General features: G+C 36.3%; 4 protein-coding genes across 6 annotated transcripts; 2 read left to right on the top strand and 2 right to left on the bottom strand.

Moving 5' to 3' along the window:
- Nucleotides 1-4089: 4089 nt before the first annotated feature.
- On the top strand, nucleotides 4090-5882 carry LOC115999081 (eukaryotic translation initiation factor 3 subunit G). The gene is made up of 2 exons (XM_031238840.1): nucleotides 4090-4483; nucleotides 5139-5882. Exons 1-2 carry the CDS (start codon nucleotides 4138-4140, stop codon nucleotides 5669-5671), a joined length of 879 nt encoding a protein of 292 aa, XP_031094700.1. The 5' UTR covers nucleotides 4090-4137; the 3' UTR covers nucleotides 5672-5882.
- A 473-nt stretch (nucleotides 5883-6355) lies between these two features.
- On the bottom strand, nucleotides 6356-10172 carry LOC115999079 (BTB/POZ and MATH domain-containing protein 3-like). Of its 2 annotated transcripts, none has more exons than XM_031238838.1 (4): nucleotides 9670-10172; nucleotides 8503-8851; nucleotides 8100-8358; nucleotides 6356-6834 (listed from the first exon to the last, which is right to left on the bottom strand). In XM_031238838.1, the coding sequence occupies exons 1-4, from the start codon at nucleotides 10038-10040 to the stop codon at nucleotides 6617-6619; spliced, it is 1197 nt and encodes a 398-aa protein (XP_031094698.1). In that variant the 5' UTR covers nucleotides 10041-10172; the 3' UTR covers nucleotides 6356-6616. The 2 variants fall into 2 exon arrangements, with proteins under 2 accessions (XP_031094698.1, XP_031094699.1); XM_031238839.1 differs by having other exon boundaries at nucleotides 6702-6834; nucleotides 8060-8358.
- A 3165-nt stretch (nucleotides 10173-13337) lies between these two features.
- LOC115999077 (probable methyltransferase PMT11) lies at nucleotides 13338-18205 on the top strand. Its single transcript, XM_031238835.1, has 9 exons — nucleotides 13338-14221; nucleotides 14672-14821; nucleotides 14913-15183; nucleotides 15693-15803; nucleotides 16189-16348; nucleotides 16535-16792; nucleotides 16898-17020; nucleotides 17394-17471; nucleotides 17682-18205. The coding sequence occupies exons 1-9, from the start codon at nucleotides 13526-13528 to the stop codon at nucleotides 17887-17889; spliced, it is 2055 nt and encodes a 684-aa protein (XP_031094695.1). The 5' UTR covers nucleotides 13338-13525; the 3' UTR covers nucleotides 17890-18205.
- Nucleotides 18206-18490: 285 nt separating this feature from the next.
- Nucleotides 18491-21731, bottom strand: LOC115999078 (protein HESO1-like). Of its 2 annotated transcripts, none has more exons than XM_031238836.1 (8): nucleotides 21345-21731; nucleotides 20512-20679; nucleotides 20228-20403; nucleotides 20048-20143; nucleotides 19885-19954; nucleotides 19501-19646; nucleotides 19298-19408; nucleotides 18491-19181 (listed from the first exon to the last, which is right to left on the bottom strand). In XM_031238836.1, exons 1-8 carry the CDS (start codon nucleotides 21484-21486, stop codon nucleotides 18708-18710), a joined length of 1383 nt encoding a protein of 460 aa, XP_031094696.1. In that variant the 5' UTR covers nucleotides 21487-21731; the 3' UTR covers nucleotides 18491-18707. The 2 variants fall into 2 exon arrangements, with proteins under 2 accessions (XP_031094696.1, XP_031094697.1); XM_031238837.1 differs by having other exon boundaries at nucleotides 19501-19631; nucleotides 21345-21729.
- Nucleotides 21732-24078: the final 2347 nt, after the last annotated feature.

The following is a 24078-nucleotide window of genomic DNA, read 5'->3' as shown; positions in this document are numbered from 1 at the left end:
AGCAATACTATTGTTGTTGTAAAGAAGGAATCTCAACAACTAAATTTCAAAATTTTTGTTTGAATGCTACTTGACTCAATCGGAAAAAATTAATATTATCTCCATTGAGGCTCAAACTCATGATCCGAGAGCTACTTCATATTACTAGATCACAAAGTCATCAGTATTCAAAACATTATTTACTACCTTCAAAATTATAATCCTCTCAATTAAATCAATCTCTCTAATCTCTACTATCATGAATTTATTTCATATTTGACTCAAAATGCACCCACATACTTTACTTCACTTTGAAATTAATTCAGTTTTAATTAGAAATGTACATATAAAATTTGACTTTGTTGATCTACGGTCGCAATTTGTTAGGTTTAATTAACATCAAATTTAATGAAAGCATGCATGCCAACTTTCAATAAAACTTGAATGATAACTAAGTACAATAAACACCAAAGATTTTGTGGTCTAGTGGCACTCGATTGCACCCCAAAGTGGAGGGGATGGGTTCGAGCCTTAGTGGAGGTGATATTGATTCTTTTTGTGCTTCATTTGGTTTTGAAAAGTAACTATGAATATATACTATATTGTAACAGAGTCGATAGTACTCAAAAAAAAAAAAGTACAATAAGTCTTACATAAAAATTGAATGTGGAGCGTACGTGGGAGAATAACAAATTAAACACTATACACCAATTAAATTAAGGTTTATTGGTATATACCCCAACATGTATAGTTTGCGTTGACGTTTGGTGTCGGTGGCTTCTTTTAATCTTTAGCACGCCAAGGTTTATCATATACATACGAGCAATTCTTTATTGTCTGTCCATTAAAAGAAATTAATTAATTTTTTTTTAAAGAAAAAAAGATGTTAGATTTTCATGACTTTTAATGACAAACTATAATCTTATATATATATTTTTGGATAAATCATATTATTGTCTAATATTAAGAACTAAATTATTCTGGGTGAAGCAGTGAAACTTGTGATCATAGCCAACTAAAAAGGATTAATAAACAGCTTCACTAGAGTTGAACTTGAAATATTGTTGTTACTAAATTAATAGTTTGACCAAATTGGTTGGAAACATTTTCCTTGACGCTCAGCTTATTGCATTTGAAACTAATATTTTGAATTAAAAGTATAACAATTTTTAAAGTTAAAGAAAAAAATTTTTTAAAAAAATTGAAAACCATTAATAAAATGCAACTATAACCCAAATGAAAGTCACAACACGAAGCCTATCTCGACAAATGAACAGTGGAAAAAGCCGCAACAAGGCTTCCTCAAACTAAATGTGGATGCAGCTATCAATATGGAAGTCGGTTGCATGGGAGTAGGTTGTGTACTGAGGGATGACCAAGGGCTTTTCGTGGCAGCCAGAGGTGCAAACTGGAGAGGCATATTCAGTTCAAGAGAGGCAGAAGCGTTGACAATTCGTGAGTCACTAAACTGGCTCAGATCGCACACTCAAGGCAGTATTATTATTGAGACCGACTCTCAACAGGTCGTTCAGAGTCTCCATTCAAATGTTGGGGAATCTTCCTTTCATCTCATTTTAGCAAATATTAAAAACTTAATGAGCATGTTTGCTCAGTGTAGTTTAGTTTTTGTTAAGCGATCCGCGAATCAGGTTGTCCACTTGTTAGCTACTGCTTCTCAGGCTGGTTGCTCGGAGTGGTCTCCGGACCCTCCTATTTTCATTTGTAATACTCTAATTTCGGATTTGAATTAATGGAGTTTCATTTGGTTTTCCAAAAAAAAAAAAAAAAACCCCAAAAGTATAACCATATGCTACGAAAAATGAATCACGTGGGATGGGATTCATGTTTTTTATTCGGAAGAAAAGCTAATATGATGCTGATAAAATGACACCGTGGAAAACTCTACATGAAAGCGAAGTGTTTGCTAAGGGGTTAGGTAATTCTAATAAAAAAAAATTATATAAATATTTTAAGATTTTTTTTTTTATAAGATACAATGTCAAATTTGCATGAGTTTAATCAAGATAGTAGTAGTAAAAATCAAACTCGTGATCATGGGTAAACACAAATAACAATAAGTCATAAGTAGATTGGGGTGATTACTGATTACATCCAATCCATCACTAATTCATTCTTATATACCTTCTCCACCACTCCATCTACGAGACCACGTCCCCATAGTAAGTGGATTTTTTTACCGTCCACCCTGCCCCAACCTGATGTGGGTACTACTATGAGTACCAATTGCTTATTATTATTATTATTATTTTAAAACAATAATAATATTTACGTTATTTTAAGTAGGATTATATGTCTGCTTTGTATGTGACATGTTTAATTTTTTAAGATACATCCTTGACCCACTATACACTTGTTATCATAATATCATAAAATAAAATTGCATGACAAATTAAAATTGTGATCTCTATAGGTAAATACTAGAATCATGTTTCACCTACTTAACTACTCATTTCGAGTCAACTTGGATTACTTTTTCGTCAATTCTTTAAGTTTGATACATAATTATTGATCACATATTGTTGAAACATAATTATAGTTACCTAAGACTTGTAACCTTTACACATTATAGATCAGAGGAAACTTCTAGCAATGGACATTATTGGCAGCTCTGCAGTTCTGCAAATTTCACATGCTCAAACATCATTTGCAATGACACCAGAAACAAACATTTCTTTGACACCAGAAACAAAAAGAAAGAAGGATCATAGGGGAAGAGAACCCATTCAAGGATAAAGCTGAAAAGGAAACCTGCGGGCACAAGTTATTATGTTTCCTAAAAATGGTACTTGCAATGTGTACTAAAGGAAGAAGTTTCCAAAGGGAGAAGCTTTCAAGCATTTGCACCTTCTTCCCAAAAGAGAGAAATTTTCAAGCATTTGATCATCGATATAGCTACGTTAAGTTTCAATTAATTCGAGATTAATATTTATTGATCATTTTTATTTCGACATATTATCTTAGCGTCTCTTAATCAATTATAAATATTAAAATTAAAAAGTGATTTGTTGGTGACAATCCATCAATCTCATACTGTTGATCCAAAGCCTCACTCAAATCCTAAATTCATATATAAATATTCAAATTTTGACTAGACTCTAATTGGAAGAACTCGATCTCCGAACACTTGCTACTCAATTCGGTTCTACCCTAAATTCATATATTTATTTAAAGAATAGTCAAATCCTTTTCAAAACCAAACAATTAGGCAGTAGGTAAGTAAAATTCATTAATGTTGAAGCAAAAATGAGAAAACCTGAATGCCAGCAGATTTGCCACATGGTGGACCTGGTCAAAATTGAATTAGTTGAAGAGACAATATCAGAGATTAGATTCCCCAAACTAGGTACAATTCCATAACACCTAATTTATGAGTTAAAAAAGGGGAATATCTACATCTAAGGGGATGTTTGGTTGGGTGGAAATTTTTTCTATGGAAGTTGTTTTCTTTACAATGGAAGAAAATATTTATTTATGATGTTTGGTTCATGGAATTCATTTTCTAATGAATTTGAGTAGAACAAAATCATTGTTTAACAATATTTTATGGCTTCATGATATTATATTTTAGATCTCATAAATCCACTCTATACCCATGAGGTAAATTGAGTTAATTTAACACCAAATTATACACTTTTACTCATAAAGAGTCTAATACAAACTCAAATTCTCATTGTTCTTGGCGTGAATCGAATCCCCACCATGCCACTGAAAGCAAGTCTTAAATGAGTATTATCATCCACTAGATCAATGTCATGGGGACAAGAATGACACTGTCGGGTTTCATGACCACGAGGTAGTAAAAAATAATTGGAGAGAAAATTGACAGAGTAATTACAAGAGTATTGATTTCAGAACCCGTTTCAATGTTCCCTAAAGGAGTATTTATACACGATTTATATGTCTTAGGAAAGAAAGAAAAAAAATTAACAAAATTAAACTTTGAACTTAGGAAAGCCTTCCAAACCACCATATCTCTTGCCTAATGCGTATGGAGGAAAGCCCATTTATTATCAGCCCATACATATGTGGGCCAGCCCATTAAGTTGAGCCCATAACGCAGATATAAGTATTCAAAACCTACAATCTCAATCTCATACTCGGCCAGTTGAATACCAGATTTCTATAGCTCCGGCGGCCATGACTACCGATTCCCTTTCGAAGCCGGCGAGCAAGCTCCGATGGGGGGAGCTGGAGGAAGACGACGCCGAGGACCTCGATTTTCTCCTCCCGCCGAAGCAGACCATCGGCCCGGACGAGAACGGCATCAAGAAGGTGATTGAGTACAAGTTCAGCGACGAGGGCAATAAGGTTAAGATCACCACCACGACTCGTGTGCGAAAGCTCGCCAAGGCGCGCCTCAGTAAACGGGCGATCGAACGCCGCTCCTGGCCCAAGTTCGGCGATGCTGTTCGTGAGGACGTCGGAAGCAGACTCACCATGGTTTCCACCGAAGAGATCTTGCTTGAAAGGCCCCGAGCCCCTGGTAATCTCTCATTCTCATCGACGTGTTTTTCTCTGTGTGTGTATATATTGATGCTTTTCGGGTGTATTCATTATCAAATATGTGATTTTTTGTATGAATTGAAGGGGAAAATTGTACTTTATGGCGATTGGTCTGGCGTAGTGTAGGTTATGATTAATTTTGAGCAATGTTTTGATGAATTATCCTTTTATTGAAGTATACATTAAAGTTTTAAGAGTAACTGCACTAGGGCTTTTGTATAGGAAAAACTACTAAATTTCTCTGCAGTTTCAGTTTCAACAATCCAAATTTATCAGTTTAGTATAAAAGAATAAGCTTATACTATGATTTTCATTATCCTAAGGATTTAGGGTTCTTTGAACTGAGACATTGTGTTTCCTCTTACCAGTTAGGGTTTTAAAGGATTAATGTTAATCATACTGTTGATACAAGGTGGTATGTTGTACATAACTATTAGTAATAGAAAGTAACTAATCTAGTTGATTTGTGCAATAATAATGTCCTAATTTTGTTGGGAGTGATTAATTGAAGTGGTAATTGTGTTCTTTCCCTTGAGAACATATCGATTTGTGTATCGTTTTGCAATGATTTGCAGTGATGTATTTACTTTGGATGCTGTTTATGCTAACTGACAAAATCCCGGTGCTGATTACAGGTTCCAAAGCTGAAGAGGCCAAGGCTGCAGATGCACTGTCTGCTCTTAATAAACCAGGTGCTGTTCTGATGGTTTGTAGGACTTGTGGCAAGAAAGGTGATCACTGGACATCTAAGTGCCCTTACAAGGATCTTGCCGTACAGACTGACACTTTTGTTGACAAACCACCAATGTCCGATGCTAGCATGCCTCCTGGTGCAACTAAAGGAGCTTATGTTCCTCCTAGCATGAGGTCGGGCGCTGAGAGACCTGCTGGAACAGACATGAGACGCAGGAATGATGAGAACTCGGTCCGTGTGACCAACTTATCAGAGGATACCCGAGAACCTGACTTGATGGAGCTTTTCAGACCTTTTGGTGCTGTGACTCGAGTCTATGTTGCTATTGATCAGAAGACTGGAGTGAGCAGAGGTTTTGGATTTGTCAATTTTGTAAACAAAGAAGATGCTCAGAGGGCAATCAACAAACTGAATGGCTATGGGTATGATAATCTTATTCTTCGAGTTGAGTGGGCCACCCCTAGATCAAACTAGGGCAATTTCTACAGGAAAATTTCCAGTGCTTGAAGTTTTGGTTCAAAGGACAACAGAATTTGCTGTGTTAATTTTCTTCAATCTTCAGTAGTTTATGTTGTTTGTACTTTTCTGGGCTTGCGGATAAGTTGTATTCATGACCCCAGCTAAAGATTTTATGCTTATAAATTTTTCATTAATGCTATTATTCTACATGTCAATTGATTTAGAGTCATTCATATTTGGCATTCATGAAGTTATAGGAAATTTTTTTACTTGGCTTATTTGTATCGGATATAATTAAAAAAATTGGTACGACTAACATGGTTATACCAAGTACATACGCACATATTCACTTTTGGTTGAACTTAGTCTCAACAGGCACTATACGGATTTTTTCAATTATGACAAATTCTCTTAAATAAAATATTAGTAACATTTTTACACCATGACTCAAACAGAATCGTTAAGAATTTCCTCATTGTAATTTTTTATTCAGAATCGTTGTTATGGATTTAAACTGGTTTGTCTCATTGTAATTTTTTATTAACTAAAATCCGTTCACTGATTTACCTCATGTAATTTTTTATTAACTAAGATTAAAAAGGAAGTTTCATTCCTAGTTCACATTGGCGTAAAAATTTTGGGCTTTTTCATAAACCAAAGCATTATTAACAATGCTAGAACCTGAGACATCAATGAGTATGTAACACAATTCTAAAATCATATTCCATGTAATAGAAACATGTTTTTAACTAATTAAAGTGATTCTATCAGAAACCATTTCACGAGAGACTGCATATGCATACATTGACAAACATGATCTTGGAGCCTAGCCTAGATGATAGCATAACTTGATAACCATACAATCACTATTAAAGCTTTCATCTTGACATACAAATAAACAGGAAAATGACATTATGTGCAACTTGTAAGGGCCAGATTTCACTGAAACATAACGGGCAATCACGTCCGCCTTCGCAAGTGCCTAAAATTACGAATAACAGATTCCGCTGCATCACCATTGGCTATTAGATCTATTCCAAATATACTACTGCTATTCCTCTTCTTACTAGATATCAGAACCGCCTTTTCATCAACTGATGCAACGGTTTCCAACAGTTCAGATAAGACTGAGGAGCGGCTCTCCTCCAAATGCCTGAACCCTTCTGATTGCATAACAACTGTCGATCAAGAATTCAAGATTTAATAACATGGAATATGAGATGAATGAAAAAGTAAATGAGAACCTAAGGGTGAAGAGAATAAGAGATTCAAGGGTGAGCCTTTGTTCAGGACTAAGAATATGAGCTTGGTTCTTGTGCAAATAATTACTCCATACCAAAGATGATGTGTCCCAAAAAGAAAAGTGAATAGATTGAGCAGCAAATTCCAAACTTGAATACATTTAAAAAAGATCTGAATGTAATCACAACCCATTGTAAGAGTAATACCAAGCCAATCATGACAATCACATTATGCAGTAGAGGATGTTCAATTACATAAAGAATCAACATGCAATGACAAGCAACCCGACTCCAAATGCATGCAATTGATTTTAAAATTTGTATTTATTTTATTTGGTTGTTTAAGGTTTATCACTTTAAGCACTACAGGATGAAAAGCCTTTTGTGATCTAATAATTAGTACCTGGAGAAGTACACCATGTAATTCATAGTCTAAGTGACAGGCTGACAGCAGTGCATTGTGCACCTAAGGTACAACCCAGAGTATTTTTCTCGAAAGATATAACCCCCCTTTAAACCAAGAAAGAGCCATTTATAAACCATGAGGGGGCATAAACCCAATAGCACAGGCTCAGCTATCATACTTCCAACATAAATGCAGATATCAAATGGATAATAGAGCAAGCATAATGCCACCACAAACAAGTAGAGTTTTACATTCGAGTTACATAGAGGTTGCCCATCCGATTTAATTAAGAAACTCCAAAATCTGATGCCCTTTTTTGAACATTAACAAGCAAGCAAATTACAGAAGTCTTTTCCTGCATTACCTCAATCTTTATCAACACAATAAACCAACTGACGATCATATATATTGACATCATAGGATTCATAGTGCATATATGACAATACCAGATTACCAGATGTGATCGGTTAATGTCTCAATAGCTAGACTCCAAGCTGTTTATCAAATGAAGTTGTGCAATTACAGAGTAATCAATGTAAGGTCTAACACTCTAACCCAATTATCAGTTTGCTCAGGGCCATTCAAATTGGTAGTTAAAATGATCCTGTTTTTGGTTAAATTGGATCACAGTCATCTCAACTGCATTTATGAGTTCTTAAAAACAATTTTTTTTAATTGCAAATGTCATACATGTACTAAATTTGATGTCAGTGAAGAAACAGATTTAAAAAAAAAAAAAAAAATAGAATACATAACCTGAAACATTGGACTGCTCACATCAACAGATTTCACCCACCTCCCAAGTTTGTAGCTGCAAATTTCAAACAGATGGCCTTGAGTTGTGAACATCCGTGCTGGTCAGCCAATGAAAGAGTTGTTGCCACTGTATCAGCAGTTACTCCCTCACACAATTTTGCCTCGCACAATTGTTTCAACCTATCTAAACCAAATTGGTCAGCTGCAGCCAACAGATGCTGCAACATGATTGTTGCTGTTGAGCCGGTAATTTCAAGTAAATCAGGAAGCTGATCAGAGTAGACAAACTGAAGCATAGCCTGCAAATAGATAAAAGTATACCTAAATATTTGATTCCTGATGACCATTATGCAAAGAAAATCTAAATGGATAGTAGAACGACACTATTAAAAGTAGAGGAGAAGATACAATGATACATAATATACTAAGAAAAACGTGATCACCTTAAATATAGACGGTTCAATATCCTGAATTTCTACTTCCTCTGTATTAGGATTTCCAATAAGGCCAAAAAATTGGGCTCTAAATACAGGAGAACGAGCAGCAAGGACCAGCTTGTGAGCCTTAAATGTCTCTTTTCCAACCTGGAAAACTATATCACAGCCAATTTCTGAATCCATCAAGTATTTCAGATTTTGGCCCATGTCAGAAGCAGGAACAGAAACTCTATATTTCTTTGGCCCTTCAACACGAGTTCTGACAACTCCAACAGTACAGTTCATGACAAGGCAATCATCCTTCAGATAGTCAGAGGTTTCTAAGCTTGTTCTCTTGAAAAAACGTTTGTAGCCCCTGCAGTACAAGGAATTAGATAATCTTATGAGTGATAAGAAGAATAGGTCAAAGGGTGCTTTTGGACACAGTATGCCTGGGCATTTAGTCTTAAGCTCTCCCAAACTCTATTGATTTTTCTTCTACAAGATCAATGTGTGATCAGCCTAGTTTCCTGAGGAAACGACACAATGTAAAACCGCAAATTAACAGAATCCCCGAATTACTTGAGGAGCAAAAAGACTATGACTTGGCAGGCCCGGAAACTCCATTGTAAAACCTAATGGGTGGCAGTGTGTGAGTTAGGCTCTTTGTGGACACCAATGGACTGCTGAGTAACCATAATTTACCCCTTCACTATCCGGACAAGGGTATGGGGCCTGGGGCGAAGGAAGTGGGCTCTAGTACTCCCACCTAATGGGTCACTGAGTCACCGTGATTTACTTTCAACTATCTGAGCCGGGGTGTGAAGCTCTGGGGCTAGGAAATTTCGCAAACATTGCATTGTGAACTCTCTGTACCTTCAGTTTACACATTTTGTACCTACAGTTAAGTTTCTATAGGTGTAAACAAATAACTTATAATTACTAATGCATAATATTACATAAACTATCAATTGCAAGTACAAAATGTGTCAACTATAAATTCTATACAGAATCTAAGGTTATTTTTGGACTATGGTACACAATGCAAGGTCCATGGTATAATTTGTAGAATTTTGCCTATTGTGGTCAGAAACTCGATTGTAAAACCCTAATTCGACCCACCGAATTACGAATACAATCAACAATTACACATGGAGAAAGCATGAAGAGGTAGAGGTAAACAAAAAGGCATACCACATGCTTCCTTTGTATTTCAAACTGTAAGGCCCGCCCTCAAGGGACCGGTCGAAATGGGAATGCACTTTGTGTTTCCCTTTCCCGGACTGATCCAACAGTGTGAGCTCGAACAGAGCCCTGACGTCGGCGCCGTCGCTAGCGAGCGCGATGAAGACGGAGACGTAGACGGAAGAATCCTCGGCGTTCTTGCCGTCGGGGTAAAAGTAAACGGCCCAATCGTAGCCGGCGACGCTGAAAGTATCGCTGGCGATATACTTGCCGGAACCCATGCCCTTGGCCAGGGAGTAACCCCGGATTGTGAAACGGTGGGACCCATTTACCGTCTCGTTGATCGACCTGGAGCACGATTCGTCGTAATTCGCGCTCATCTCATTGCCGGAACTCCGAACCGAAGCGTCACTCACGGAATTCCGGTGACGGAAGATGAATAGATATTTATACGGCGGGTTGAGGTGGCAGAGTCGGGCGCTGAACAAAAACAGGTGGAGATTGCGGTGGTAAACGACAGTGACACTTCATTTTAGACGTTATTTTTATGCCTAATTTATTTGTTTAAATGATTTTTAACGTAATAAAAGATGTAAAAATTTATTTTTTTCAGAGTTTATTATCAAAATGGTCTCTTGACTATTGCAAAATTATCAATTTGGTTCTCAATAATTTTTCGTGTCCAATTAAATCATCGATTTTGAAAATTTTAATCATTTTTTACCTCCGTTTATTATATTGTTATATATCTGTTAAATCGAGACCAAATTGATAATTTCACTATAGTCAAAAGATCATTTCAGTGAAAATTAATTACCAATTTAGTCCCTTGACTATAGTAAAATTATTAATTTGATTTCGATTTAACCGATGTTGAACGGCAAAATAAACGGATGACTAAATTGGTCATGCCATAATAATACTAGAATCAATATAGATGGTCTAATAAAAAACACTAAAAATTAACTAACACTTATAAATTTATGACCAACAATAAAATTAACTCTTATTGAGTATTTTTACAATAAATTGAGAATATAATCAAGATAATTTACGGTAAATATTGTGATTAGCTATTCATAACCACTCACATCTCGATCAATTGACCGTCATATGCCCACATTGATTTATCACATGTCCTAACCTATTGAGTGTCCATATTGAGCATCCGCCTTGTTTTGTTTAGTCATGCCACGTGCATTTGTTGATATGTTCCCATACTAGCGAAACACCTTGAGCCTTCGATTTACGAGAGAGAGTTTGTTTAACTGTTTGTGAAGTTCACATTGTGATTATATAATCAATAAAGAATCATAAAAGGATAAATTAACATAAATTTTTTATAATTAATTGCTCAAATCAACTCCAACAACAAATTGAATTTGAAATCTTGTGATTATCAACATTTGTTCAATCAAATGTCTCAATAGTAGATACTTGTTTGGTTGCATGCAAGGTGAATAATTACTAGGTCTCAAGTGCCAAACTTTGATCACTCTTTTCATCCTTGACTTACTTAGTACTTCTTACTTTCACAGCCCTCGTGACTAGTGTTAGAGCATCTCCAAAAGGCACCAAATCATCAAAAAACGACGCTATTTTGCCATTCCGCCATTTTCTTGAGCTCCAAGGGATGGCATCGCACCGGCAAAATGCCAAATTATTTGGCGTTTATGAATAGTGCCGCATTCATCTAGGGAAAAATGCATCGTTTTGCCCTTGCTTCTTTTAATACTTTCAAATTATCCTTACTTGTTTTATATAAAACTTTATTATTTTGGTAAATACTTATACTTAAAGTTTGTATTTTTAAATATAAATTATACCATTTTAAAGATCATATTGAAACAATCGGTACCTGACTAATGTTGAATATATATTAATTAAAATTTCAAAGACATCAAACATAAGTAGAACATAATAAAAATTAAAATACATAGTTACATACACCATAATATTGATATTAGAAAATACAACACAATTTTAAAAAATAAAATAAAATAAATAATTTCGTAGTCCGCTCCCACTTCCTTCCATTTTATCAAAATATTTTCAAATTCACGGTTTGATTCAACTAATTAAGTTCGAACTAAATTATATTAAACTAATTAAATTCGAATTAATAATTGAGAAATTAAATTATTTTTGTGTAGAAGTTTGATGTTTGGTGTTTTGATGTGAGTGGGTTGGAGACGAATAAAACTTGACGTGAGAATATACTGATAATACTCTTTTTAATGTGACATTTGGTTGAGAAATTTTGTGTTTTGGTGTAGTATGGGTTAGAAATGACTTTATAGGTTGTTGAGGTCATCTCTAAGGTAGCACCAAAATGGCAAATCGTGCTCCAACCGACTGCAAATGTAGCGCCAAACACCAAATAATTTGGTGTTGATGAATAGTGTTGCGCCAAATATGGCACAACAATGTTCATCCACGCCATTTTATGCGTAATTTTTTATTCATGCCTTGCCCCTTGTTTTTATTTGTTAATTTTTTTTTTGTATTCTTTAATTTGTTTTTATGTATTATATATTTTTGTTAAATAATTAAACATGAATCTTATATTATTATAAATAAATTATATCATTTAAAAAATCTAATAAGACGATTAAAACAAGACTAATATTAAATATAAATTAATTAAAAATTAAAATAATTGAAACATAACAACAACATACAAATAATGTTACAAAAAAATTATTAGTTACATCACAAATTATATTTTATATTAAACTAATTAAATTTGAATTAATAAAATTTTAAAAATAGAGAAATCATATTATTTTAGTGTAGAATAACATTTGATGTAAAAATTTGGTGTTTTGGTGTAATGTGTTGGATATGAATAAATTTTGATGTAAAAATATGCTGAGAATATTTTTTTTGATTTGACATTTAGTAGAGATTTTTAGTATTAATGGGTTAGAGATACTCTGAGTGGCCGAAATGTTTTCATGAGTAAGTAAGTTTGGCGACTGAAGACGGTTATCCATGCATCGGACACGTAGCTTAATCAGTTGCGACACAGATGGGAATGCGTGCTAGGAAGTTAGGGTCAAGTTTGATACCAAAAAAAAGTTTATTAATATTATTGTACAAGTCCACAATCAGTATAAGAGATGAACCTTAGTTTGGTGAATTTAAGTTGGTCTTAGGTGTAATGATTCTCAAATACTTTGTGTGATCGTATATTAAAGTGCTTCTTACCGGTTGTTAGAATAATACAAGCTAAGCTAGGTCTCAATTTGTAAAGAATAATAACGGTCCAAAAATCTAAAAGGGGAGTTACAAATTCCCCATTTCATTGAGAGTAAAATTGCGAAAAACGAATTAAAATCTTAATGTGATACATTACATGATTAAGTGTGGAAAATGAATGGTCAATTTTTTTTTTTTGGTTAGGAAAATAGGGGTGATCGTAATTACTAATAAGTGAAACATGATTCCAGTATGAATTTAATATTTATTTTCTGATCAATTAAGTTATCATAATTTATCTCTTCATAAATTGTGAGTTTAATCCTCAACACTCTACAATAAATTGATGACGGGTTAAAAATATTTCCATGTTCATCTAGGCAGAAAAATCCAACTTCCATCGTCTCTCTACTAATCTCAATCCAACCTCAATCATCATCTAATATAGTAATATTCAATCCAATCATCTATTAATAGCTCGCTGTTAAAAGTATTCCCCTGTGTCCACTAAAAACTGTAAAGCTCCAGAGCACCGTCTAAGCCACTTCACAAACTGTGTGGAGTAAAAGGCGTCTTCTCTATCCACAATTCTCCCAGACCCAGATCTAAACAAGAGCAGCTGGCGAGAGATTTGAGTGTGTATGTAGACTCGAATTGAGGGGAGATGACGGGGATGGGCAATGGGGATCTATTCAAATCCACAACGCTCATAAAAATCGCCGCCTTCACATTCTTAGCCGTCGCTTTCTTCTACTTCGGCAAGCACTGGTCCGACGCCCAACAGCAGCCGCTCGTCTTCTTCGATTCCCGCCAAGGCCACTCTCCTCCTTCCGTCGCCGATGTCGGTGCCGCCGTTTCGCTCTCCCCTAATGCCAATAAAACGTTCGATTTAGCTTCCATGATAAACGACACCGTTTCGGACAACGGCAAGGAACGCAAAGACGACGGGAATCAACAACAGCAGCAGCGGAGGGATGCAATTCCGCCGCCTCCGCCGCCGCCTCCTGCGTTACAGAGAATGGGGGTGGTGGATGAGAATGGAGTAATGTCGGCGGATTTTGAGGTGGGAAAGTTTGATCCGGACGTGGTGGACAATTGGGGGCAAGATAACGAGACGGATGCGAAGGGAAGTGGAGGAGCTAGGAGTATTAGGGTTAACAAGTTCGCGCTGTGCTCCAGTAGCTTCAGAGAGTATATACCTTGCTTGGACAATGTGGAGGCGATCAAGCAATTGAAATCCACCGAGAAAGGGGAGAAATTCGAGCGGCATTGCCCGGACAAAGATAAGGGCTTGAATTGCTTGGTTCCTGCTCCTAGAGGTTACCGAACTCCAATTCCATGGCCCAGAAGTCGCGATGAGGTGTTATACTTCTACCAGAAAAAATAAATCTAGTGCATTTATTTCTATTTACTTATTTTTTAGTGATTAGGAAAACCGCAGCCACTACGTGCATTGGATAAATCTCGCCTTGTGATCCTGGGACCACAAGGAGTTAAATTAGTCTAGGTTGTCCATAGTTGTCATGCTCAAATCAAGAAGCTTAGTAGGCCGCTCTTGCCGGGAGTCGAACTTATAACCTTGTCTTTACTTTACAGAGTCTGAGTAACTTGGTTGGAGTTGTTCCCATCTAGTGCCTTTATTGTTGGTATATATGATTGTTTTCAAGTTCTTTGTTACTGTAATAAGTAATGTATACTGGCATATGGCTGATAGAAATGGTTAATTGTATAGTTGGGAGGATTTGTTACTAAAGAAAACAATTCCTCATGGCATATGTTTGATACATTTTACTTCTGTGCTACAATGCAGGTTTGGTTCAGCAATGTTCCACATGCACGCCTAGTTGAAGATAAAGGAGGTCAAAATTGGATTACAATAGACAAGGATAAGTTCAAGTTTCCTGGAGGTGGCACTCAGTTCATCCATGGGGCAGATCAGTACTTGAATCAGATTGAAGAGGTGATACATAGGTTTTTGAATTTCAGCAACCAGTTTGAAAAAAAGTTGATATTTAAGATTCTTGATGTTTTATTTGGGATCTGTGCTCTAGATGGTCCCTGAAATTGCATTTGGTCGTCATACACGAGTTGCTTTGGATGTTGGTTGTGGAGTGGCAAGCTTTGGTGCTTATCTGCTATCACGGAATGTGCTCACCCTCTCAGTTGCCCCAAAAGATGTTCATGAAAATCAGATTCAGTTTGCACTTGAGCGTGGTGTACCTGCCATGGTGTCTGCTTTTGCAACAAAGCGATTATTATATCCAAGTCAATCATTTGAGTTGATTCATTGTTCAAGGTGCAGGATAAATTGGACTCGTGATGGTATGTTTCTAAGTTATGCATTTCTGATTAATGATAATCTTTTAGCAATGACTATGAGTTATATACTTCTATATTTTGCGGAGAATTGTGACGAGAAATGCATGGTAGTGGATATTTTATTTATTTAATATATAATGATCAGCCAACTCCCTGCATTTGTGTGTGCAATACAAGTTTATTGGTTTCTGTGTGAAGAATGATAGTTTTGGCCTCCATCTTTTGAGACTAGTATTCTGAAGTCTCTTAGCTTTGTTACTAGCAACAGTACAACATTTATAGTGCTGAGGTTCTCAAATAAGAAAGAATTTATATCCAGAAGTTGTCTATGTACTTAATTGATTACCCTATAAGTTTGAAATATATGTGCCAGCTTTAGAATATTACGCAGCTCTATATGTCTTCATTTCCCTTTTTCATTTTCTTTTTTATTTTAAGGCCATGAACATAGGATGGGGGGAATTTTTATTGTCATGAACTAATCCCTTCCTTTGCTGCATTTTCATGAAAAGATGGTATTTTGCTACTTGAGGTCAACCGGATGCTTCGCGGAGGAGGCTATTTTGTTTGGGCTGCACAACCTGTTTATAAACATGAGCCAATCTTAGAAGAGCAATGGGAAGGTAAACTGCCCGAATCTGCATTTCTCATGTTATCTCTTTCTTTGCGAAAAAGAAAACACACCCCAAAAAAAAAGAGAAAAAAGAGAAATTCTTATCTGTTGGGAGTTATGGGGAGTCATTTCAATAAGCTTCACCTATTCTAATTCTGCCTCTTTGCTTTTGTACACTTCTACAACAATTGCTAACCTGAATTTGCAATTATCTCCTTATTTGGCATCAAATATATAGTTATATGCAGTAAAATATAATTAAAATGATTGCCATTTGAAAGTTTAAAACTCGACTCCTTGCAGTGGGAAAGCTAGAGTTATTGGTACTTGGGGAAAGTGCTCTGAGAAATTGCCAAATTGAATTTTGACATTTGATTTTTTTTTTAAAATACCAGAGATGGTTAATCTTACGAATAGTCTTTGCTGGAAACTTGTAAAGAAGGAGGGTTATATTGCAATATGGCAGAAGCCCTTAAACAACAGCTGCTATTTAAACCGGGAGGAAGGGAGCAAACCACCATTATGTGATCCAGATGATGATCCGGACGATGTCTGGTATACTTCTCCGCCAAGCTCACTAGCTTAAGTTGATTCCTGATAATTAGCATAATTCATTTGCATTACACGTCATGTTTTATTGCAAATAAGATTTCTGTTTCAATATCATTAAGTGACGTACATATTGTTTGTAAGGTTCTATAGTTTAGGTCATTGGGATTTCTGTTTCATGTTCATTTTTAGGTATGTTGATTTGAAAGTTTGTATTACACGATTGCCCGAGGATGGAGGTGGTACAAATGTAACCAATTGGCCTGCACGCCTTCAAAATCCCCCAGATAGGCTGCAAAGTATAAAACTTGATGCCTATATATCTAGAAAAGAGCTTTTCACCGCAGAATTGAAATATTGGGCTGAAATAATTGGAGGCTATGTCCACGCATTGCGTTGGAAGAAATTCAAACTTAGAAACGTGTTGGACATGAGAGCTGGCTTTGGAGGGTAATTCTTCGCCTCTTTACTTTCTCCCGTTTCATCTCATCAGTCATAGTTCCTCTGATGAGAAATAAGCTTAAGAGAATGCCGCTTTAATTTCTCTTCCAACAGATTTGCTGCAGCACTGATTGAACACAAGTTTGATTGCTGGGTTCTCAATGTTGTTCCAGTGAGTGGACTAAACACTTTACCTGTTATATATGACCGTGGACTTCTTGGAGTTATGCATGACTGGTAAGAATTTAAGAGCTGTATAAGCTGTCTACCTGCCAGGGGGTGGAGGGCACTTGGCTGGCAGTATTTTTGTTAATGGTCTTATTTGCATCCACCATCAACTACCCCCTTTCTACTTTCCCGAGCTAGCCAACACACGCGCACACGCACACACACACACACACACATATGGGTTTTGCTGACTACTGTGAGACAGTGGATATCAGCATCATCATTTCAAATGCTGAAATGTTCAAAGTAGACAATGTGAAGTGATATTTTTTGGGTGCAATAGCAGTGATAATTTTAGATCTTTAGTTCTGTACATATGCTAGTGACATTTGAGTAACTACCTTTGATGCTACCTTTGTAACAAAGATGTATTGTCTTCCAGGTGCGAACCATTTGATACATACCCAAGAACATATGATTTCTTGCATGCTAATGGTCTCTTTTTCGTTGAACAAAAAAGGTAATCTTTACTTTGCCTTTACTTGCAACAGAGAAGATACTGTTTAATTAGTTAGAAGATTTAAGTTTAGAGTGTGATATAAGGACTGGGAACTGATGAATGAATGGTACATGGGCAACATAGAAAGTAATATGTGGTTCAAGGTTGTTATACCCGTTGTAGGGTGTAAGTCCTATAGTTTGATGTCATCTTCTTTGATTTCTTTATCAGATGCAACATATCCACCATCATGCTGGAAATGGATCGGATATTGAGGCCTGGCGGACGAGTATATATTCGTGACTCTCTCGCAGTCATGGATGAACTTCAGGAGGTTGGGAAGGCTATGGGTTGGCGAGTAAATCTACGAGAAACATCAGAAGGTCCTCATGCAAGCTATAGGATCTTGACCTGTGAAAAACGCCTTTTGAGAGCCTAAAGTACCGAGTAAATTGGACAGTGAAATCTCGAAGAAGAAGAAGAAACTAACAACCATTATACCATTGCCTGATCAGTTGTTGATAGTTCCATATGCAGTTAGTCAACAGAAGACAATTGCTAAAGTAAGATAATCTTACGCATTACATTCCTTGGTTCAATTGTGTTGGTACTTGTTCACTTTTGTTGCTTAGGATAGTCCATTGTAGATGTCTACAGTAATTTTTTTCATCATGCAACGTATAAGATAGTTTCTTGTCTGTATCTGGATTTTCTGTAAAACCGATCTATAAAGTTTTTTTTTTTTGATTGTGCTATCCCCTTTCAGTTGCTTGCTGCTTTTAAAATTCTCGGGATTTATGAATTATCTGCTCTTGAGCTTTTGAAATTCATAACAAAACGTTAGGTGTACCAGTACCCTAAAAGTTCTTCATGCTTAGAGTAAATGATCATTGTGAAGTCCCTTGAAATTGTAAATTGGATTTCATTATGCATATGTGCAGTGATTTTTCATTTTGCTGTACATAAATACATTTTTTCAATTTGAAAAACAAGAAATGGAGAATGAAGAATGGAAAACTGGAGAAAAGAAAACTAGAGAATTGAAATAAATGCATTTGTTTGTCATTCCCCACAAAAGAGCACACATAAAGGGAAAACGGAACCTCACAACACATAAAAACGTAGAATACAAAACCATCCATTTGGTTTTAGCTAAAAGTTTAAACTGATAGTGAGATTGTAGATTTATATCTTATATATTATATGCTCAACACACCCTTCAAAGATATAGTGTAGGCCAGAGAACCATTCTGTGTTTCATTTGTCAGATTTTGGCTTCTGTACTGTGTACACACTAGCGCAAGGAGCCTTGGCATGTCTAGGCATTACACTGTTTGGCTGCCTATCAAACTGGCGCTGCAAGGATGGCTGTTTTCCTGCCTTCACACGAGCAGGAGGAGCCTGGGCAAGTCTGGGCATTACGCCATCCTGCTTGTTGAGCCTCCTGCATTCAAACTGAGGCTGTGAGGAACCAAGGATGGCTGCATTGCCCTCTGAACTTGTCTGAACCTTGATGACCTCTCTGCTATGGTTGCCATGGCTTCTGGTATGCGTTTTCGCCAAGGATCTTGACACTCGTGGTCTCACGAGAGTAGAAATGTGTAAACTTGGATCTTGATTGGGAGATGAAAGCTTATTGCAGGTTGTCTTGAAAGTTTCTGATATCCTTGCAAGTTGTTTGCTGCTCACCCCCCTTGCTGAATTAACTGGCTGCTCAAAGGGATCTTCAATCTGCAAACCAAAAAAGACCATATAAATGTGCAGTCCTGCTATCAGTTCAAAGTTTTCGTTGAAACAAAACGCGTTCTTCAATTGCACAAGAGACAGAGATCAAGAAAGAAGATTACAATGATTGAGTATTTATTAGGCTGCCATCTCATGTTGCCTTCTAGGTCTTCCCACTGTCCAGTGTATGGATTGATGCATTGCTTGGAGGCCTTTGAACTTATGTCAGAAAACTGCAGTTCCAAAGCGTTAGTAAGCTCTCATCACCATTGTCAGAACAACAAATTCTTCAGATGCTTACAGTATTACTGTTTTCAAGTGTTACCTTAGTAAGGAAAGAGATGAAAAGTTCAGAAAGAGAACTTTGGTTATGAACTCTGAGCCTATCAGACACAAATTTGTTGATGTTTACTGCACATCTTTCTTCAATATTCTTCTCTGCAATGCCCCTCACACCTACATAAGAATTTTCTAGGTGATGAACAGATGAAACTCACAGTCAGTCACTATCTGATGGTAACCAGCCTAGGTTGCCTATAGTTGATTGGTTCAAACTAGGAAGGCTTATAGACCGTTCTCACTATGAGTTGAACTCAAAACCTTGTCGTTATCAAGTCAACAGTCTGATCAACTTGGTTGAGATTATTCCCTAAAACATCAACTTTTATTACTAGGAAAAGATGAAAACGCGCACTAATTCAACCCATACCATCAAGATCATCCACCATATTCCCCGGGTATATTTCTTTCATTGGAGGTAGAATCAGAGGCTCACAAGTCTGCACAATGTATACTCCATGCTCAGATCACAATGTATACTCCATGCTCAGATCAGATAGCAGATGAATATAATGCAGTGAAAGCAAAATGACCTGAAAATGGAAGATGACAAGCAAGCAGAGAGAATATGAGTTCAGAGTTCCACGTTTCGAGTCGTTAATGTTGTGCGTCTTCGCCCATTCCTTGACCTGCACGACAAGCATAATATATATAAATAATGGTTACGTTGTGGGTTCACGTGAGGGGGCATGTCGAGAACTGAACCAACGTACCAGCAAAACCAAGTCGCGAAACCTTGTATCAATCAAGCTGATCCAGTACAGCAGTTTGGACTTCATCTGACCAACCAAATTGTTTACAGATAAATCACAGGAGATGTTGTACTTCCCATGAAACATCAAGATTGGGACTCTTGCATTGGGGATTAACTTCAGTTTCTTGTATCCACCTATAAAATTTTACAATGCCATGAAAGGTATATATACTAATATACATATCAAAATTAGCAGTTTTTTTAGTTAAGATGAAACACATCATTTAATTGGCAGTGTTATACCTGTACTTCTCAATGCGTTTAGTACATCTTGAAGTAAAATTTCCTTGAGCTTCTTCATGGCAGTTGGTGAGATATCTGCAGCATTGGTCAACTCAATGGATATATCAAGATCTCCCCATCTTGTGAAGAGATCAGATACAAAAGATCCATACGGTTCCACAGTTGCATCTGCTTTCACATTACAAAACAAAAAAAAAAAAATCCTCAACCACAACAAATAATGTTCGCAGACAAAATGGGTAAACATAGAGGCAACTCTAATCAAGTTGATCAGACTATTGACTTAACAATCACAATGTTACAAGTTTGACTCCTATTGAGGAGTGGAAGCAGCTTATTGGCCTTCTTAGTTGAGCAACCTATATCAGTTTACCATTTGTGGTCCTTTGTCAGTTACAGAGTTGCATCTACTTTCACTACACAAAACCAAACAACTAAGACCAGAAACTATTCTTTAAAAAAAAAAAAAAAAGGACCAGAAACTATCAAAAAACATCCTCAACCACAACAAAGATGTCTACAACAACTCCAATAATGTTGGTTGGGTTGTGGGCTTGGTATGGTTACAACAAAGTTACAAGTTCAACTCCTAGTGGGGAGTGGGAACGGCCTATTGGCCTTCTTTGTTTAAGCCGATCAGCAATAGGCTTTATTGGTTTAAGCCCAAGACAACCTAGGTTGATTTATCTTTTTGAAAGTTGTGGTCCTTTGTTGGCTAAGGTCACAATGCGGATTTACTCCATACACGTACACTCTCAGTAGTGACTACAGTTTTCCTCATCACTCAAAAAAAAAAAAAAAGGCAACCTAGAGAACATGTTTTGAGTATATACCTCTGAGGCTGTGGATGCTCTGAACAACAGCTCGAAGATCATCAATGACTTGAAACCTCTTAGACCAATCCTCTTTCAAGGGATTGATGGTGGAAAGAATGTTTTGGAGAGTAACCTCAAACACAGCATTATTCCTGTTCATTTTCAACAATCCTACCTTCTCTGCTCATTCAATTCAAAACCAAGCTCAGAACTGGACAGCAACTTAACGACCCTTCAATGAGTATATGCAATCTGCAAATGAGAACTCAAGTGCAAAGGATAAGATGATATAACAACGATGAGCCAATGAAATCTGGGGAGCAGAAAAGCGTCGTCCAAAATAACACACATCAGACGGCAAATAGGCGTTTAAAGCACTGACACAAAGTACTGCAACTATAAAAAGGTTGGATCACTGTGCAACCTTTTCGCATTCGCCTTTTAATGGTGAGAGCCCATTGGGCGATTGTAGTGTACAGTGTCACCGAAAGCGCCCATACGCAAAAAAGTTGAGCTTTGCTTAGCGGGAAGGGTCGCCCTTTCCCGCTGCCTGCTCGTACGATTTTCGATGAAACCCACGTACGAAGTATAGGTGATACAGCTACAACACTGTCGTCCTAGGAATATATATATGATTCATCGTACTGTATGATTCCATGAAGACATTAAAGTAGTTGTGTCAGGAAATACTTGACTTGCCTGCACTGATAGTCAGTTGTTTCCTAGTAGACAAGTGGTTTGGTTTGAAGCAAACGAAGTTTAGGATGTACTTGATGGCAAATTATGCTAATATACTATGGACTCGGGTCCACCTTGCAAAGTGAACCCAAGTTCATGTTCATATTTTAGAATTTTATGTTCATAATTTTAGAATTTTATATCCACAATCCTTGCAAGAACCCAGGTTCATGACATAACAACCGGTCCTCGATAAACATCAACAACGTTTGGATCTGTTATAAATATATCTATTTATGTGGCCATTACCTTAGTTTTACTCTCCCATGATTAGATACAGTTTTCCCACTGTTATTGTATAATTGTGTATGCATGCATATATATCATCCGTTATCTAATAAAATGAGTTTAGAGGGTTTCTGAGTTCTTCTCTTTCTCTTTGCTTTACTTGTATTTGCTCTCTCTTGCGATTTGAACCATACAACATCCACGCGAAGATGGTACCAAATTTACAACAGGATCAAGAAATTGTAGTTTATTGGAGGAATTCAATTGCATACTCAACAATAAAGGTGAAGGGAGATGTGAGTGCATTAGGCTAGCTTAGAAGAGGAATTTTGTGCAATAACCAATTCAAGGACGACTTAGATTATTAGTGGATTTTAGCAGGTTGGAGTTGATGGTATATATTGCGGTTAACTCATATTATATGTAGAGTTGTGGATATATTATTTATCATCACCTCCACTAGTCTGGCATCATTTGGGTTTTAAGAAGCTGCCTATGGAAAGTGACTCTTTAGTAGCCATTGTAAAAGTCGCTCAACAAGAAATTTCATACACCCTATTTTCATATTGTTTATGCTATTCAGGAGCTCTGGAGAATGAAGGGACTGAAAGTGGATTATTGTGCTTATTTATCGATCCATGACTCTGTTTGGCAGAGCTTATTTAGAAACTTATAACTTATTTTAAGCTACTGATAAAATATAAGTTTGGTTTGATAATGGTTTCACAATAAGCTAGTAGCTTAAAATAAGTGTTTATTTTGAAAAGTTACATTAGGTAGCTTTTCAAAAATAAGCTAGTAGCTTCTTAATTTATTTTTTCATCTTTGTTCTTATTATTTTAAATCAATGACATTTTTATCCCTACCAATCAAAATTATTTTGGTCTTTTCTCTTCAATATATTTGGTTATAATTTTAATTTGATATTTGTTTGTTTGAACATTAATTTTTGTATGAACTAATTTTATGAACTATAAATATTTTGTTTTGTTTTATATATTTTCAAATATATGTTCTTACTTTATATTTTATTAAAATATATTGATTTCATTATTTTATATTTTAATATTTAAACAAACATATTTAAATTTAAAACTATTATTTAAATTTTATGAACATGTCCTTTTTAGTCTTTTTACATTTATCAACTTATCAAAAAACTAATTTTACCAAACACTTTTGAGCATAACAGCTATGGCAACTGGACTTGCACAGGACGGACATGATAAAACTGGTAATTGCACTGGTTTGACTTGACTCACTAATATAACCCCAAGGCCCCCTGCGCACAAGGAGCCCCTCACTTTGAGAGGTTGCTCCCACACTGTCGCTGGTAAGACTTAATCTCTAATTTTTCTTTCCAAATTCCACCCCTATGACCAATTAAGCTACCTATGCGGGCAAATTAAACTAATATACTTTTCAACACTATGTAGATAAAGTCAAACCACTTGACGCTAATAAAGCTTACCGAATTGTATTGTGGAAAGAAATAATCAAATAGAGTAGCAAAGAGGAGAAATAATCATATGGCACCTCTGTGGCTCTTCTTGAGGGAATGTCATAGGATCAAACACTGGTAGTTGGATATTGACTCTTTGGCTGCAAGAGATAAAGAAATTATAGAGCATACACTACCTTGTAATATATAGAATCAATAGTACTAAAAAAAATATAGAGTAGCAAAGCAATTAACGCAGTTAGTTAGTATCGATCAAGAGTTAAGCAGAGAGGAGGTAGAACGGTGCACTTTAACGCAGAGCCCAACGCACTTAGAGCATCCTTA

Source organism: Ipomoea triloba, chromosome 12, assembly GCF_003576645.1.
Source record: "Ipomoea triloba cultivar NCNSP0323 chromosome 12, ASM357664v1".
NCBI lineage: Eukaryota > Viridiplantae > Streptophyta > Magnoliopsida > Solanales > Convolvulaceae > Ipomoea > Ipomoea triloba.
This window is presented reverse-complemented; position numbering and strand designations above follow the sequence as displayed.